This window comes from Tyto alba, unplaced genomic scaffold (genome assembly GCF_018691265.1).
Source record: "Tyto alba isolate M040663 unplaced genomic scaffold, T.alba_DEE_v4.0 Super-Scaffold_38, whole genome shotgun sequence".
NCBI lineage: Eukaryota > Metazoa > Chordata > Aves > Strigiformes > Tytonidae > Tyto > Tyto alba.
This window is the reverse complement of record NW_024881313.1, coordinates 16,154,624-16,172,723: the sequence shown is the minus strand read 5'-3', so window position 1 is coordinate 16,172,723 and position 18,100 is coordinate 16,154,624. Positions and strand designations below refer to the sequence as shown.

The window sequence follows — 18,100 nt, the reverse complement described above, 5'->3', positions numbered from 1 at the left end:
CTATTATAAGATCAAGATTTGTGTTTTGAATGGTAACAATTAATTCAGAGTTCATCATTTAAGTGTAAAACTTAGGTTGTTTTTCTTCTGTGTATAACTTCATGCTTATTGAGACTACACTCAATAATTATGGATCATCAGCAAAGTTTATCACATCATTTTTCACCTGCTTTTCTACATAACTTCTTCATACCTTAAACAGTCAGGTCCTAGTCCCTGTGAGACTTCACTTGAAGACCTCTTTGCAGTAAAAACTTTTGCTCTCACTGTGCTTTCCTGATTTTCCCTGGAGCTACTTTTAGTATTGGTGTTACTTTTGCCACCTTCTAATCTTGTACCTGACAGATTTAAGCCATAAGTTCCATATTATAATAATTAGTTCAGAAATTTCAGATTTGAGTTCCATTAGAACTCCTAAGTAAGTACCATCTGGCACTGGATATTTATATTAGTATTTGTTTTATTGGTTGTTCTAGAACTTCTTGTGCTGAGACTTCAGTTTGAAACTTTTGTGTCCTTCATAAAGCATGTGTGATACATGCACAGAGAATCTGGACTCCAACAATTCATACCACTTTTATGCTTTATGTTATTTGAGATTGCTTCTGCACTTTGTCCAGTGACTGACTTTACAAACCCATTGACAGATTTACTGTGTGATGTTTTAAATTTATTTATTCTCAGTTGTTATGTACTTGGTATACTGCTCAAAAAGCATTCAGAGCCTTCTTTATTGTGATTTCACATTTGCCTTTTCCAGACTTTGTTCTTTACGTATTCCTCATCTGGAGACAACTTCAGCTTCTTATTTCCCATACAGTTCTGTCTCACTGTTATACCTTCACAGATTCTTCTGATGTTTCTTGAATGTTTTTCCATGCTTTTATTTAGTACCACTTTTTGAAAGTAAGCAGTGAATTATTTGTCTTTGTTCTGCTTCTGCAAGAATGGTGACTCTAAGTACATTTTGGGAGTTGTTATTGAATGGTTCTTTGATGGTAACATTTTGAATTAGGTCTTATAGACTACTCTACAAAGTCAGGAGTCACTTCTCTTATGTGTTTGCCAATTATTTTGTCTATTATTCAGTCACTTATGTAGTCTGAAATTTTAATTTAAGCATCATGTATTAGCGTAGCATTTTCTCAATATACTTGGGAGACACAGTGATTGAAGTTCCCTTTATTTTTGTGGTTTCTGCCCTTGCAGCATTTCTGTTCTTGGTCAGCAATTCAATTTTATTGTTACAGTTGGTCATCAAACCTTTTTTTGTTTAAGTCTAGAATTGTATTCCACTGGGATTCTCTGGTATTTGTTCATAGAGTTAGTTTATTTATCCGTGAGTTTGGTTGGTTGGTTGTTTGTTTTGTTTTTTTTTTTTTAAAAAAAAAAAGGTAAATAGCCCCACCCTTCCAATCCTGTGGATTTCTCTGTGATTCCCACATAATATGTTCTGTGGTATTACTTTGCTATGCTGATTGTATTCTGTCAAGTTTCCAATTATTGTCTGAAAATTCTCATTTAAAATTAGTCATTTCAATTCCCAAGCCTTAGTTGTGACCCTTCTTGAACTGTATGCTCTTCTTTGTATCCTGGTTTTTCATTAGTCCCCTCTTTAAAAGCTCAGATAGTGTCTTTTTATTTCCAATAGTCAACACTTCTTTCATTCTGTTAGTATAAAGATCATCCTTCTAGTTTTCTGAGCTTGTAATAAATGGAAACTCAGCTTCTTTATGCTATTTTCTGTGCTATAACCTAAGCATCTGTTTCTCTGGTTCCCTCCTCAGTACTGAGAGGAGTTAAGAGGATGTTGCTGTTAGATGCTGATATTTAACCTCCAATATCACAGCCTGAATCTTGCCCCTGTACCTTCTTTATTCTCTGGCCCATGTTGTTACTGTTCTGCAAGCTCCACGCTAGCAGTTTGTCTTCAATATGCACCTAGAAATTCTTTACACACTACTGATTTTCACCAGGGAGGCAAGTCACTATGAAGTCTTTGCTAGCTGAATTATACTCAGACCCAGCTAATTATGTACATGGTAACTGAGTGACATAACAGATATTGCCTGGCTCTTCCTGTCAACTAAAATGAATCTTTCTTTATTTGTATGATTATGCGATTGATTTAGTGCCTCTTTGGATATGATTGATTTGGAAACAAATATCAGGTTGTCTCCTAGGTCTATGTTAATACTGCTTTTATCTTGATTGTCAACTTTTAATTCTTTTTATATTTGATAAACAAACAAAAATATTAATTGCAATGGTCTGGGTATCTCTGTTCTCTTTTTTAGTGCCACTTGTTTGATCCAGCCACCTAATAAATTCTGGCTACAGGCATTTTCAGTCGTAGTTGTTCTATCTAGTCTTCCCCAAGAAGATCCATTTGCTTTTAAACATTATCATACATTAGAGGACAAATGTGCATGTCATCAGAAAAGGGAGATATAAAGATGTAGCATTTAACAATCTCTTTGAGCAAGGTTGATGAAAAACACTCACATAAAATGATTTGACATGAGAATGGTTGCTTCTGGTAGAGAAATGGTAAACAGAAAAAAAGTTTAGTAACCAGTTTCCAACATACTTCAGTTTCTGGCATTTATAAGCTTGTGTACTCACATTTCTGCAATATTATGTCTATTACATTGATTTGTAAAGTATTTACAGTTGGACCCATATCAATATATACTGGGGAAAAAAAAAGAAAAAATAACAATTGCATTAATCACAGAAATTCTTATTTCTTTGTTTTCCATCTCCACACTTGAGATCCCCAGGTAACTTAAACTTCAGATTTACAAGGGATTTGAGCAAGAAGTCTTCTACATCAGTCATTCTGCCTTCATGCCCCCAAGTGGGGCTGTACAGTGGTATTAGACACAGTTGTTCAGAAGTTTCAGTTTCAAGACTGTGAAGCAAATGGTCTCACACAGCAAGATCTAGACAGACTGTAATGTTGGAAAGAATCACAGTTGCTTCAGAGTAAATTGTGGTTGTGGAGCTGGACTTCAGCTTTTAACTGCAGACTGTAAATCAGTTGGTTTTAAACTCATCATGAGAGTTCATGGTTTGTGTTTCTTCAGAAATTATCATTCTGTTTCTCACTGTCTGTGATATGATTCATTAGATGAATCCAGCTACTAGACTGCTAGTTCCCCATTTAATTATATACACTGGGTTATGTTATCATGACAATACGTACTGTTCAATTGACTAAAACATTTCTGACTCTAATTTGCTTCCAGTTTGTCCCAAAGAAGAATTTACAATCTGAGCCACATAGATTACTTCTGCCAGAGTTGGGACACAGTTATGTAGTCTAACTAGTCATGGTTTCTACATTAGAAACATAGAGTACACCCCCAAGTTCAAACTTCATTCTGTGCCCTACCATAGGGTAAAGGACTTTGGATCCTAAGATTATAATGTGAGATATCTTAAGTCCTCCAGTATATATAGTCTGTAGTCCTTCTAACTCTTTCAACAGGAACAGGATTATGAACAAGAGCACTGCATTATGAAAAGCCTGAAACAGAGCTTGGTGAAGGAATTTAACAATGATCTCTCTGTTCCTGAAAGTATTTGAGGATTAAAATCCTTAACAAAAGAAAAAGAGATAAAAAACTGAATTGCCTAATCCTGAAGTCATCTTCCCTCTCTCCAGGAGACTGAAGGTTACTTAGAACCCCAGGAGCGTCTTTTGCCCAGTTTTGTGGTGGTTACTCTCACTTCAGAGCAGCATTCCTCCTTAATCATCTCCTTTTTCATAACTTTTCAGGAAAACCCCAGTCTTGTATCTTCCCCTATCCCCAACACACCCACATAAGGAAAGGAAAAGTCAAACATAGTCCCTTGTGGGTGAACCACCTACTAGTTGATTGGTTCAGAGCTGATAATCAGTTGTGCAGTCTTGATACTACTCCATTAACATGTGTTCAGCTTCCTTTCTGAGCTGAACAGCTGTGTGGAACCCGTTGCTAAAGATAGTTTGGTCTGAGTTAATGTGCTTGCCTCAAAATACTGAATAGAAAAAAGATTTTACTTTCAGGCTGAATGGATTTGATTTTATGCAGATATGTTCCACTCTATCACAGTGTATTTGGCATATTAAATGGCATTTTTGTGATTATTTAAATTATTAATATGATTATTTAAATTATTAATCTCCTTTTAATTACTTGACACAAGCCTTTTTAGCAGTGCTTCCAGAGAAATATGGCATCAGATTAAAAACTTGTTGATTTGCATATTGCTCATTTTGCAGATTAGCTTTTGAGGCCTGTTTGCATAGGTCTATGGAATGTTCTTTCAGGTATTTTTATTATTTTTCTTCTTCAGAAGGTGTCTTAGTTGCCTCAGTTAAATTTCTGATAGAGCTTAAAATGTACAGACAGAATGTGAAACTCAAGTTAACAAGTTTTGGCAATGTTAAGAAGTTTAGATAGAACAAGGTAACTGTAGTCTGGGTGTATTGATAATTATCCTAGTATTTTCTTTATTTTTGCCTGATACTCTGCTATGAAGCTAAAATATGGTGTCATATGTAGTGACACTAGTATTTTCTTAGCTAAGTCTTATTATTGCACTGGTTTGTGGCATTTTTGGGGTTTAGATTTCTTTTTATTTTGAAGAATGTGGGAAAAGATTCCAAAGAATCTACAAGAATGATTCCAGGTTTATAAAATACATTCTGTATTTTACAGTGACAACTGAAAGAAGTATGATCTGCTGAAAAGTAAGGAGTGATTGATTGTGATCTAAGGTTTATGTGGAGAACAGATCACTTTGGAGAATTTTATTTCTTTCTTAGAAATAGAAAAATTAGAAGCTGAGTTTTGAAATATCCTGGCTAAAAATACAGGATAGTGTTGTTACAGCCAACATGGTCTGAAGGCAAGATAATGTTTATAGATTTTAGTTTTATTTAGAAATAAGATCAATCATTTTATTAGTGAATGATTGTCCTAGGTGCTCCGTCATTAGACGTTTAGCACATATTCTAAAGTTGTCCTAATAAATCAGCAAAGTGGTCCACTGTTGACCTTCAAAATCTGTGGTGTTTGTTGTCCTTTTTTAGGAGTTAGGAATGTGCACACGCCTGAAGGACTATGATCTTATTGGCATCATGGAAACATGGCGGGATGGCTCCTATGCCTGGAGTGTTGGAATGGAAGGATACAGACTCTTTAGGAAATATAGACAGGGGAGATGAGGACAGGGTGTTGCCCTCCATGTCAGCTGAAGTGCATGGAGCTCTGCCTGGGGCTGGATGAGGAGCTGACTGAGGGCTTGTGGGTCAGGATTAAAGGGAGGGCAGGGACAGGCGACATTATAGTGGGGGTCTGGTACAGGCCACCGGATTGGGAAGACCAGGTGGATGAGACCATCTATAGACAGATAGGAGCAGCCTCATGTTCACAAGCCCTGGTCCTCATGGGGGACTTCAACCACCCAGATACCTGTTGGAGGGACAACACAGCAGGGCATAAGCAATCCAGGAGGTTCCTGGAATGCTTTGGTGAGAACTTCCTTCTCCAAGTGATAGAGGAGCCAACGAGGAGATGTGCTATGCTGGACCTTGTTCTCACTCATAAGAAGGGGCTGGTGGAAGTGTAAAGCTCAAGGTCAGCCTTGGCTGCAGTGACCATGGAATGGTGGAGTTAAGATCCTTAGGGCAGCAAGGAGGGAGCAGAGCAAGCTCACGACCCTGGACTTCAGGAGAGCAGGATTTGGCCTCTTCAGGGATGTGCTTGGTAGAGTAGCATGGGGTAAAGCCCAGGAGGGAAGAGGGGCCCAAGAAAGATGGCTGATATTCAGAGATTACCTCCTCCAAGCTCAGGAGCAATGCATCCCAACAAAGAGGAAGTTAGGTAAGAACAGCAGGAGGCCTGCATGGATGAACAAGGATCTCCTGGATAAGTTCAAACACAAAAGGAAGTCTACAGAGGGTGGAAGCAAGGACAGAGAACCTGAGAGGAATACAGAGAAATTGTCTGAGCAGTCAGGGATCAGGTTTGGAAATCCAAAACCCTAATAGAATTAAATCTGGCCAAGGATGTCAAGGGCAACAAGAAAAGCTCCTATGGGCATGCCAGTCATAAAAGGAAGACCAGGGAAAATGTGGGCCCTCTCCAGCAGGAAACAAGAGACCTGATTACCCAGGATGTGGAGAAGGCTGAGACACAAAACAATTTTTTTGCCTCGGTCTTCACCGGAAGGGCTCCAGGCACATGGCTCAAGTTGCAGAAGGCAGAGGTGAAGACTGGGAGAATGAAGAGCCACCCACTGCAGGAGAGGATCAGGTTTGAGACCTTCAGGAACCTGAAGGTGCACAAGTCCATGAGACCTGATGAGATGCATCCACAGGTCCTGAGGAAACTGGCGGATGAAGTGGCTAAGCCACTATCCATCATATTTGAGAAGTTGTGGCAGTCTGGCGAAGTTCCCACTGAATGGAAAAGGGGAAACATAACCCCGCATTTTTAAAAAGGGAAGAAAGGAATACCTGAGGAACTACAGGCCAGTCAGTTTCACCTCTGTGCACAGCAAGATCATGGAGCAGATCCTCCTGGAAACTATGCTATGGTACATGGAAAATAAGGAAGTAATTGGTGACAGCCAACATGGCTTTACTAAGGGCAAATTGTGCCTGACAAATTTGGTGGCCTTCTATGATGGCGTTACAGCATTGCTGGAGAAGGAAAGAGCAACTGATGTCATCTACCTGGACTTGTGCAAAGCATTTGACACTGTCCCACATGACATCCTTGTCTCTAAATTGCAGAGACATGGATTTGATGGATGGACCACTCAGTGGATAAGGAATTGACTGGATGGTCACACTCAAAGAGTTGCGGTCAATGGCTTGATGTCCAAGCAGAGAACAATGACAAATGCCGTTCCTCAGGGATCAGTATTGAGACCAGCGCTGTTTAACATCTTTCTCGGTGACATGGGCAGTGGGATTGAGTGCACCCTCAGCAAGTTTGCTGATAACACCAAGCTGTATGGTGCAGTCAACATGCTGGAAGGAAGGGATGTCATCCAGAGGAGCCTTGAAAGTCTTGAAAGGTGTGCCTGTGCAAACCTCATGAAGTTCAACAAGGCCAAATGCAAGGTCCTGCACATGGGTCAGGGCAATCCCAAGCACAAATACAGGCTGGGCGGAGAATGGATTGACAGCAGCCCTGCAGAGGCTCAGCAAGAAGCTGAGCAAGGACCAGCAATGTGCACTCACAGCCCAGAAAGCCAACCATATCCTGGGCTGCATCAAAAGAAGTGTGACTAGCAGGTCAAGGGAGGTGATTCTCCCCCTCTACTCCACTCTTACGAGACCCCACCTGGACAGCTGTGTTCAGCTCTGGGGCCCCCAACGTAAGAAAGACATGGACCTGTTGGAGTGAGTCCAGAGGTGGGCCATGAAGACGATCAGGGCGCTGTAGCGCTTCCTCTAGGAGGACAGGCTGAGAGAGTTGGGGTTGTTCAGCCTGGAGAAGGGAAGGCTCCGGGGAGACCTTCTTAGCGGCCTGCCAGTACTGAAAGGGGGCTACAAGAAAGCTGGAGAGGGACTTTTACAAAGGCATGTAGTGATAGGACAAGAGGTAACTGTTTTAAACTGAAAGAGGGTAGATTTAGATTAGATGTAAGGAAGAAATGTCACTGTCTGTAGCAGGGCGGTTGGAACTAGATGATCTTTAAGGTCCCTTCCAGACCAAACCATGCTATGATGCCATAATTCTATGGTATCAGATCAGTTTATAGTAGAAGGCAAGGTTGGCAAGCTAACGAGAGCAGCACAGTTAGTGTTTATTAGCTAGAGACTGTATTTCTGGGTGGTTACTGGCAAGAGACAAGGTTGGTGAAATGGCACAATACTAGACCGTATTGGAACTATTAGAATTATTTCATTTCATTTTTCTTATCTCAAAAATAAGGTAGAGCTACCAGTAGTAGTATGTGCTATCTGTGAATTGGTACCCCATCTTCCCTCCTACCCAAGGAATCTCCCATTTTCTGTCACTACCAGTGTACCAGTGCTGGAAAGAATGGTAGAGTTAAACCCATATATAAAGAATATTTAAAGGTGTTTCTAGCTCCATCTTGCCAAGTGCTTGAGGACCTCAGGCTTCTCATTTTCTATGGAGCACTGACCATATCAGCAGAGCAGAATTTTACTGTTTAAAACCTAACAGAGACATATTGTACAGTGTTGCCTTGTAATATATTTCTGAGATTTTGTGATTCCATGGAGTTGTGGTGCATATATGTATAATTATGTATGAAATCAAGCAATAATTTATTTAATGTCAATAGAGTATCTTTGTTTCCCAAAGACCATTGCTGTTATATTTGTCTTTTCTTTCTATTTTTCTTGTTCATATTTTTTTTGTTCTCTTCTTATCTGACGTGTCTTTTCCTCAGGTTATTATTAGAGTTGGTAATTAATAACTGTTTACTTTGCCGTTTTACTTTTCAGCTTCTAGTAAAACATGGTGGAGATTTATTTGCAGAAAATGAAAATAAAGATACGCCATGTGACTGTGCAGAGAAACAGCACCACAAAGAGCTGGCTCTTAACCTGGAATCTCGAATGGTATTTTCTCGTGATCCTGAAGCTGAAAGCATTGAAGCCGAATATGCTGCTTTAGACAAAAAAGAGGTTAGAGGATACTTTAAATTTGGGATATATTGCACATTTGTATTTGTAGCAGTTACATTTTGACAAAATTCTGCAAAATATTTCAGTAGATACTGTATTTGTACTGTGTATTTGTAAACCATTGATTTTAAAACAGCTCTTCATAGCTTTCAAGTTAAGCTCAGGGAACATAACAAATACATTGTCAAAATTAAAGAGAAGTTTTATTCATATACTTAGTTGCATGAACTGTCTTGAAAGTGTTGCAAGCTGTGAGGCTGGAAGAAATACAGTGTGTCCAGTAAGCTGGGAAATAGTTTCTCTAAAATAAACATTTTTTGCATTTATTTCTTAAGATGCCTTTCTGTCTAAAAATGAGGGCAGGAGAAATAATGAAAATGAGAAAGTATGTGGGATAGAATGGGGAAAATGTTCTGATGGATCTTCCTAGACTGAAACTGCGTTGAATGTCACCAAAAACCAGCTGAGTAGTGCAGGATTTCAAAACCCTGTATTTACTTTCTTGTTTTGTAACATGATGCCTTGAGCTACTGCATACCAGAACTTATATGAAAAACAGGTAATAACAGGTGCTGTTATTCTGATGACAATTTTTGAAAGAGTGTCACTGACACGTATTTGCGTGAATTCTGGTATGCCTTACAGAAGGCTGTGATTTGATAAGGATAATTTGACCAGAAGGTTTCTGAGCAAAAGTTGTCTTCCTCCTCCATTATTAGATTTTAATGAACTAAAATTCTAAATAAGAATACGTAGATAAATTATATGATTTAGTAAATAATATAAAGTAATTCTGTGTAAATTAAAGGACAGTAGACTTCTGTATGGCTACTCCATTCAAAAGGATCATGGCCTTGCCTTTTATTAGCTTAGCCCACTTATGACTTAATGACACTTAAGAGAAAGTTAATTCAGATTTAGATATGAGTAGGCTTAGAACACGTCAACTGTTTCCCTGAAAAAGGCCACGCATGGTCACTTTTATTTGAAAGTAAGAAAGTCTTTGTACTGTTCAATTAATTTTCTGAGTAATTTTCTTGAATAAATTCAGATATAAACAAGCTTAATTAGATTGTTTATTCCTAGATGAGAGGTTTTGAGATGAGGTTTAATATACTTGAACTGTACATTGAAATAACAAATGTAATTAACTAATTTTCACTTCTCTGAATATTTCCATGTAGAGACACTCAAATTGTTTTAAGAGTATAGTTTGAAATTATATTTTCTCTGTTGGCAAAACCTCTTTTAAAGACTGCTGCAGTTTCCTGCCATGATTGCAGTTTACCACTCCTGTGGTTGTACAAGTAGAACTATTTGGATGGCTATGTAGTCGACTGCATCATAGCAATGACTTGGCTTAAAAGAAGAAAAAGTTTTCAAGAGTGGTAGTATGTAATTGTTTTATTTAACCTGAATAATTTTTACCATTATATTTATACGATGGGTTTGCTGGCATGTGCACCAACACAAGTAAGAGAATATTGAATTTACAAATAGGGGTGCAGCAAATCAAGAACTACTTGAACAGGCTTTTCGGCAAAATAAAATAATGTCTCATGACTGTTTAAGGTAGACACTCAGAGCAAAATCAGCTTAAAGACTTGATAGTTGCAAGGGACTTAAATAAAAGCTAATTATGTTAATTTGGGGTCACTTCACTGAGACTGTTAAAAGGTACAGTTCTGTTCATCATTTAACTTGTTTTTAGCAAAGTTGTTAAACATAAGAACTGAAATATGAGCAGGCCTGCAGACCTAGATCCGTCTGACATACCAGGGCAGCTTTCTCACATTTTCTAAAGATTTACAAGCTGAAAAATATCAGCCTAGAATTTGGTACACTAGTTGGTGGTCTTGGGGCTTCACAGAGTATTTCTGCCTTCATATGCTCCCTTCTTTTCTCCCCCCCCTCTTTCTTTTTGACTTTTCAGTGGGATAAGTTCTATAACTTCTTGTGTAACTGTAACAGCACAAATGTGAGCACAAGATAGATACCAAGAGCATGTAGCCAGGGGAAGTTCATTTTTCAATCTTAGCCCTGAGAGTGGCCAAAACCAGTCAGAAAAAAAAAAAAACATCCTTAGAAAGCCTAGGACTGAACTGCAATCCAAATGACTACATGTCCTCATCCTCCAGGTCTGTGCACATATGTCTAGGATGGGCAGTGAAAGCTGCACTTACCACTGGCTATGGTGGTGTCTCCAGCTGTTACCTTAATGGGGCATGAGAAGTTATCCAAAAGCCTTCCCCAGAACACATATCCTTCACCAAAATTGCCCCTCAAAGATGGTCCTCTATTTTTTTTCTCTAAATTTATTTTTTTAAAAATACTAAACACTGAGGGATGCAAGTGTGCAAAACGCTTGTTTAACATAATATTTAGATTGTAATTGTTCAATGATGCCCTTTATGATCCTTCCAAAACACAAAAAAATGAATTCAAAAAGATTTTGAAAACTTTGTAACACCAAGAAATGCATTTTCAAAGTCATTTCATGTCTTGAATGAAGGTTAGAGGAAAAGATAAAACATTTGAAAACCGTGAATAGGATTTCTTCACAGGTGAACAAGCCACTTGGCTTAACTCCGATGTTTATAGTATGCACAGTAGTAGCTGGGGTGATAGTACGCAATACCTCCCCTTCCAGACCTGCCATGTATTACAGAAGAAAATAATCCTCTTTTTCTATGGAGCAAAAGATTTTTGTAGTACTCTCTACAGTATCATTGAATTAAGTGCGTGGATTCAGAGTAATAACAAAGCTTTGTTTCTGATACTGAGAACCAGTTCATGTTGTTCTTCACATTGAAATATTACCGACAAGTTATGTCAGTGCTCATGTTTAGAATTGAAACACTTGTAATAGTGAAAAAAATAACTTGCACCTACCTTTCTTTGATTACAGAGGCTCTCAAACATCAAGAAATACAGATTGCTGAGTAGACCCACATTGCAAGTTTGAGAGCCAGACAGCAGAGCTGTCCATCTTCCAGCAGCTCAGTTTACTCCTCCACAAGGGTTTCTGAATAAAATCTATTTCTGTCATACAGTTACCCAGCCTTTTCAAATCTCGTTTTACTACAGTGTTCCCTGAAACATATTTTTAAAGCAAGATTTCTATTTCACTTTGCTTTTAGTACACCTCTAACTTTTTTAGCGATCAAATTAGAGACTGCAGTTAAAGATAGGTAACAAACAGGCCCTAATAGTTTTGAAACACAAACATGATTGTTAAGTGTGTTTCCACAAAATGCAGTTTGGAAGGAAACAATGTACCAGCACACACATAATTTGTATTTCCCTATATAAAATGGCACTGCCAAGTATTTTAAGAATGGAATATGAAGTGTGACTCTCTTAACACTGTAGTTAGTTGTAGCAAAAGAAGATCCATCTATGATGTGTGGGCAGTGGAAAGGGTATTAGAAAACAAGCCGGGAGAGTATTTTGGATGACCTTCTTTGTCTTGATTCTTTTCTCTTACTTTGTTGACGAACAGTCTCCAAAAAATTATCTCTGTTATATACAGTCTAATTTTATATTTATTTTTTAAAATCTAATTGAAGTTACACTAAATTATATGACTGTAATTGATTATTTTTTAAACTGCTTTTATAGATTTTAGTTGTTTTATTTGCAGTCTTTTAATTAGCTGTTTATTCTAGCATAGGAGCGTATTTGTCCGGCTGTTGTATCCCTGGAAGATAACCTTCATTTCAATCACATCATGCAATGTTTTAAACTTACATAAGAAACACCTAGGAATGAGCAATACTTCAGAGCAGATCATCCAGAACAGTTTTGGATCTCCATCAGACTCAGTGAAATACACTGTGCAATAGCAGAGTATATAATTTCTTAGTTCGTTTTACATATGTGCCATTGAATACTATAGAAGTACAATGCTGGTGAGTGTATCACAGATTTATTGAGTGTATAGTAATTGGAGTGGTTTTCTTAGTTCCAGAATTGATGTAATATAAATATATATATAATGCAAATGTCATAAATACAAAGAATTATCTAAAATGATTAAAATATACTTTACAGATAGAGAACAGTTTATTAAGTGAAAGGAGAGAAGGGGACTACAGGTAGTTGATATATATATATACACACACATTTATATACATACAGTACATCTGAGTTGATATGAATGAGTTAAATGGAGTATAGATAATTTTTTAAATATATGACTCCATTAACTATAGAACTCCATCCACCCATAAAGGAGGATATTTACATGAAGTATGTTTGACACCATGTAATTATATAGTCATCACTGTAGCAAAGAGTTACTTTGCCCTTGTAAATTAAAAGTGAATAAAATAATAATAGTTTGAAATGAACTATTAAAATAATCAGCTTACATGTTAAAATGACTTTCAGGAGAAAAACAATTATATAATTTATGATATCTAAATATTACTGGTAAAAAATTGAACAGAAAATAGTTAAAAAGACGGGCTCTTGAGAATAAAAATGTTGAAATCTGTAGTGAGAAGCTCACCAATGCATAAAAGTAGTAACTGAAATAGTATATTCCAAAATCATTTAGTTAAATGGTGCTAATATTGAACAATGCCTTTTTCACAGCAAATATCAATAAAGAGCTCCTCCATAAATGCATATTAAAGGAGGTCACTGAGCATCATAAGCTGTAATCAAAATCCTTTACAGTATATGTCAGTGCAGAGATAAATCGTCAATGTTTGATACTGTTAGAAACAAACCTGTATGATATTACTTAAAGGATATACATCCCTATAACTACAGGCTGTGTCTTCCCAAGTCTCTACAAGACTACGTCTTGTACACATTAACATTTTTAAGGGTTCTCATTGTGTAAAGCTTTCACTCTGGAATTTCCAGATTAAGCTACTTAATAGTGCCAGCCTAAAACTTCCTTTCTCTCAGCTTCTTCTGTGGGCTCATATATTATTTTATAAAACAAATAACTGAAGTTTCAAACACATTCTTAAGAAATATTTCCCTCTTTACTTAAAAAGATAAAATTAGGATTCTTAAAAACTGCAGGATCCAAAAATCCCTGCTGGGTTGAGTGGAATGCTCCAGCTGAGATAATAGTCTGTTACCCAAGGGAGATAGATACTTGCCAGTGTTTGACCTAGAACCAATAAGTTAAATATAATTTTGAGCATATCCACTTTTCAGAATAAAACACAAAGTCCTAAAATATGCATGTATGTTGGAGGTTTAACAGAAAAGACATGTGGTCTTCAAGAATTTTAGTATTGTTGTGCTGACAAAGCTACTTGTTTTACAATTGCAATTCAAAATGCAGTTCAGATTCAGTCAAGACGATTTACTCTTTGCTTCCATTTTTTTGCAGTATATTCACACAATTATAACCATTCAGGCACCCAGCTGTTTGTATCCCTGTCTCTCTGACATGTTTTTATGCATGATCTCTTTTGTAAGAAATTAAGTAGGTCAAATTCCAGCAAGCTATGAATCAAATGGCCCAGATTTATTTCAGTGCAAGCCATTAACGTTCAGATTGTCCTTTACTGAGTCAGGCATGATCAGCAATGGAAGGACATACAGAAACTCCCTGAACTTGGGCAAACAAGGTAAAAGTCAGGACACTCACAGTCCACTTCTCTTTTGCTTTTCTTCCTTTCTCAAAAAGGACAAAGACTCAGTGTAGAGCTGTGGCACCATTACTCTTGCTGATCACAAAGTTTCTGATATTGAGAGGTTCCTGCTTGTTTTACTGAATAGCTGACAAAAGAGAGCCTTCTGGGAGTCAGTTATGGTTTTAGATGCGTTTTACAGAGTGTATTATGATCCCTAGAATGTAGGAAGCATGTTATGTTTTTAGAGTAGGTGTCTCAAAAGAGCAAAATCATTTAGAAGCCCAAGGTATCCATTCTCCCCATCTCTTCTGCTTTTTGCTTGTTATCCTCAAAGGGTTATGCACACCACACAGTAGACTTACTTAGATTGTAAACTTCCAAGGACAGAATCAGTCTTTTGCTTTGTGTCTATGTATGTATGCATGCATGTGTGTGCATATTATCTAGCACTGAGGAGTCCTGGACTATGCTCTACATAAAATAAAAATATAAATAATAATGATGTGTGGTCTTAACTGTGATTATCTATTATCACTGCTTCTCTGTGTCCTTTCTTCTCCATATTGGTGAAGACAATTACCATTTGGTGGCCAAGTTCCTAATTAGTCCTGGTACATACCAGTTTTATATCAAATCCTTTCAATCTTTTGTTAGCTATCCTATATATAAATAAAACTAGTGCATATAATAATATTTTTTTACATACCTTTCTGTATCCGTTCTCTGTACGTATCCTCCCACTTGCATTTCTCTTTCTACCTTTTGGGCATTTTCCCTGTGCAACACTAACAAATATATTATTTGATGTCATGTTCTTCCTTTCTTAGTTTTAAAAAGGAGTCTGCAAAACATGTGTATACATCTCAGGTGTCTTGGGTGGTGCTAATTCAGAATCCTAAAATAATTGCCTTTTTCTCTTTCTACATTGACCTTTTTTTAACTCCATAATAAGGGGATGGAGCTCCAGACCAGGAAGGCAGCTGGATGATCTGCTCTGACTATGTAGGGCTATCAGAGTGGTCCACTGTTCCTCAAAAAGAATTTTGACATCTTCATGTACAATGAGTCCCCAGCCCTGGAGATATTCAAAAGCTGTCAAGACACGGTCCTGGACAGCTGGTTCTAGGTGACCGAATGATATCTGCAGGCCACTTCTAACCTCAAAATTCAACTGGATTCTATGAAAATTTAGCTTTTCTTGAGAGAGAGGGAGTCAATGTTAGACTAGTTCATCGTTTGAACATGGCCTCCAGCTGTAATGGAGATACTGTCTTTTAGCTTTTGAAATGTACAAAGAGCATACTATAAATATTGCAAAATTATAGTGTTTTCATATAGCTTTGCATGGTCGTTGGTCTGCACAATGAATAAATTTTGTCACATATTACCTCACAGTTGAGATAATGATCAGTAACAGTGCTTCGAATGTTTTCGTTTTAATATGGCATTAGAGACTAACTGGAAAATACTGCTAGATATAAATTATTTTTCTTCTTCTCAAAGCCATACGAGGGGCTGAGACTTCAGGATCTGCGAAGGCTCAAGGATATGCTGATCGTGGAATCTGCTGACATGCTCCAAGCCCCGCTCTTTACTGCAGAAGCTCTACTTCGGGCACATGGTAATCCAAAACCTTAAAGACTAAAGAACCTCCAGCAAAATCGAAATTACACTTGTATGTTTACTTTTTATTTCCAAGTAAAAGAGAAGTAACAGTTAATGAAATACCAGGAAACAGTTCACACGGTACTTCAGAAAGAAGTACAGCTGCAGTATGTCAGAAATCATTGAGGCAGACTGGGAAGCTGATAGGGAAGTGTTTCAAACTAGGAATTCTAATGGAAGACATTTTAACTTAAGCAGTGTGAAGAAACAAAGCTTTCCTATTTTAGTGAGAGACACAGAAGTAGAACTTCCGTGGTTTTATATGTCTTAAGAAGTAAAATTCATTGTACCTATTTCTGTCAGACCATTGTTTTTCTGCCATTATATATTTGTGTATAAAACTGGATCAAATATATGTTGGATTTTTTTTGCAATAAAAGCAGTTTGACCATTGTAATAAATGGTTGGAAATTGCCTTGGGGTTTAAAGCATATGAATGTATGTCCTTTGAAGGTTTTTTATAGTTGCTCTTCTAATACAGGGTATACTTTTCCATGTGTATATCTGTAACTAGTTTAATTTCACTGAAATCAGTCTGTGCTCTTGTCCTGTAATTTAAACTGGGGTTGCCAGAATAGGGATATGCTGAACAGTGTGTTTGCTCCAGACAAAAGTATCTCTGAAACTCAGTGGAAGCTTTAAACTTTGATTCAGTGATTCAAAACTTATGCTTACTGAAGCATCTGCATTGTTACTGTATGCCAAAGGAACTACTCAGGCAGTTAATATTTTTGCATGCTCATCACCATATTGCGGTATTAAGCTTTCATACCGCATTATTTTTGTGGGCTCCTTGTGAAAATAAAAGAGAAAGGGAAAAGTGAAATAAGAAAACATTATTTTAAACCCACAACATTTGGCAGACTTTCATGAGAAGGTATGGTACCTGAAACTCCTCTCTTTTACATTATTTCAGTAGTTGGTATTTGTGTTCCTTTTAACATTGAATTAAGTCAACATGAATTTATACCAGTCTGATAATACTTAAGGCACAGTCTTTGCATATATGTTTTTTTAATGTTGATTATTTGTTTAATTCTTATAATAGATTTATAATATGTGAAATATTTGAATGCTATTTTTGATTCTCAGAATACTGTCATTAAGGCTAAATATTACTAAATATTTGACTAAGTGAGTAGGCAGATTCTCTAACCTGTGCAGATATTTTCAAAAAGAAAATTACGGTAATACTGTTCAGACTCACTACACAGTGCATAATAAGTCCAAAAGCAGTGAGGTTGATGTAAACTGTGGAGAAATATCTGCCAGCATCTAGCAAGCAGGAATTGAAAGTTGAGAAGAAATCAGTCTGTGTTGGAAAGGTCATTCTGCTGATGTTGCCTTAGTGATGTAGCAGTAACTTAATGCAATTGGCCAGTGCAGAGAAAGAAGCACAGACAATTTGCAAGTCATGAGAAAGTGAACTATTTTGCCTGTAGCTGTAGTCATACACTGGAAATTATTCAAACAGAATTTATTTTATTTGAAATGAAGACATAGAATTGGTTCAGCCTAGGAAAGGGAATAACCGAGCTATTTACAAAGGTTTAGACAATTGGGAAACATCAAATGCTAAATTATAATGGCTTTCCATTTAATCTTGAAATTTGTAAAAGAATAATGTGAAATCTTAACTTAATTCACACTTAATGTATGAAAAAACTTGTTTTCAAATCTTGGAAAGATCGTTCTTATGTACTCTTTTTAATAATTTACAGACATGTAATATTTAATCCAACAAACTTTGCTTTCTTCTATTGTACAACTATATCAACTTACTGACACAGGCTATAAAAGTTAAGAGTTTGTTTCTCTTTCTTTTTTTTTTCTTTTTTTTTTTTTTAATTAAGAGACAGAAGTATGTAGAGTTAGAGCCAAGATAAAGAAATGTTATTACGGCAGTCATGAAAATAAGTAACTACAGTTTTTCTGCAAGTGTTTTTTTCAACATTGTTCCTGTTTCTCTTCTAGTTCATTATACAGCAGTTGATTTCAGAATAAGAGAAAGGCAATTCAGCAAATATAATACCTCATATTTTACTAAAACTCATAAGTTTGTAAAGAAAGTACAGTGGAATGCATTTAGTAGCATGTCTTAACCCTGGTGCAAACAAAAGAGCTAAAGAAAACTTCTAGCAAATTTTATCTGTATCTTAGCATCAGT

General features: G+C 36.9%; 1 protein-coding gene across 5 annotated transcripts in view; it reads left to right on the top strand.

The window, feature by feature from the left end:
* Positions 1-18,100, top strand: part of ANKIB1 (ankyrin repeat and IBR domain containing 1) — a 101,990-nt gene that overhangs the window by 56,099 nt on the left and 27,791 nt on the right. For all 5 annotated transcript variants that reach the window (XM_032991562.2, XM_042801637.1, XM_042801638.1 and 2 more), the window contains 2 exons: positions 8,483-8,665; positions 15,772-15,889. In XM_032991562.2, the coding sequence (XP_032847453.1) occupies positions 8,483-8,665; positions 15,772-15,889 (301 nt within the window). The remainder of the gene's footprint in view (positions 1-8,482; positions 8,666-15,771; positions 15,890-18,100) is intronic.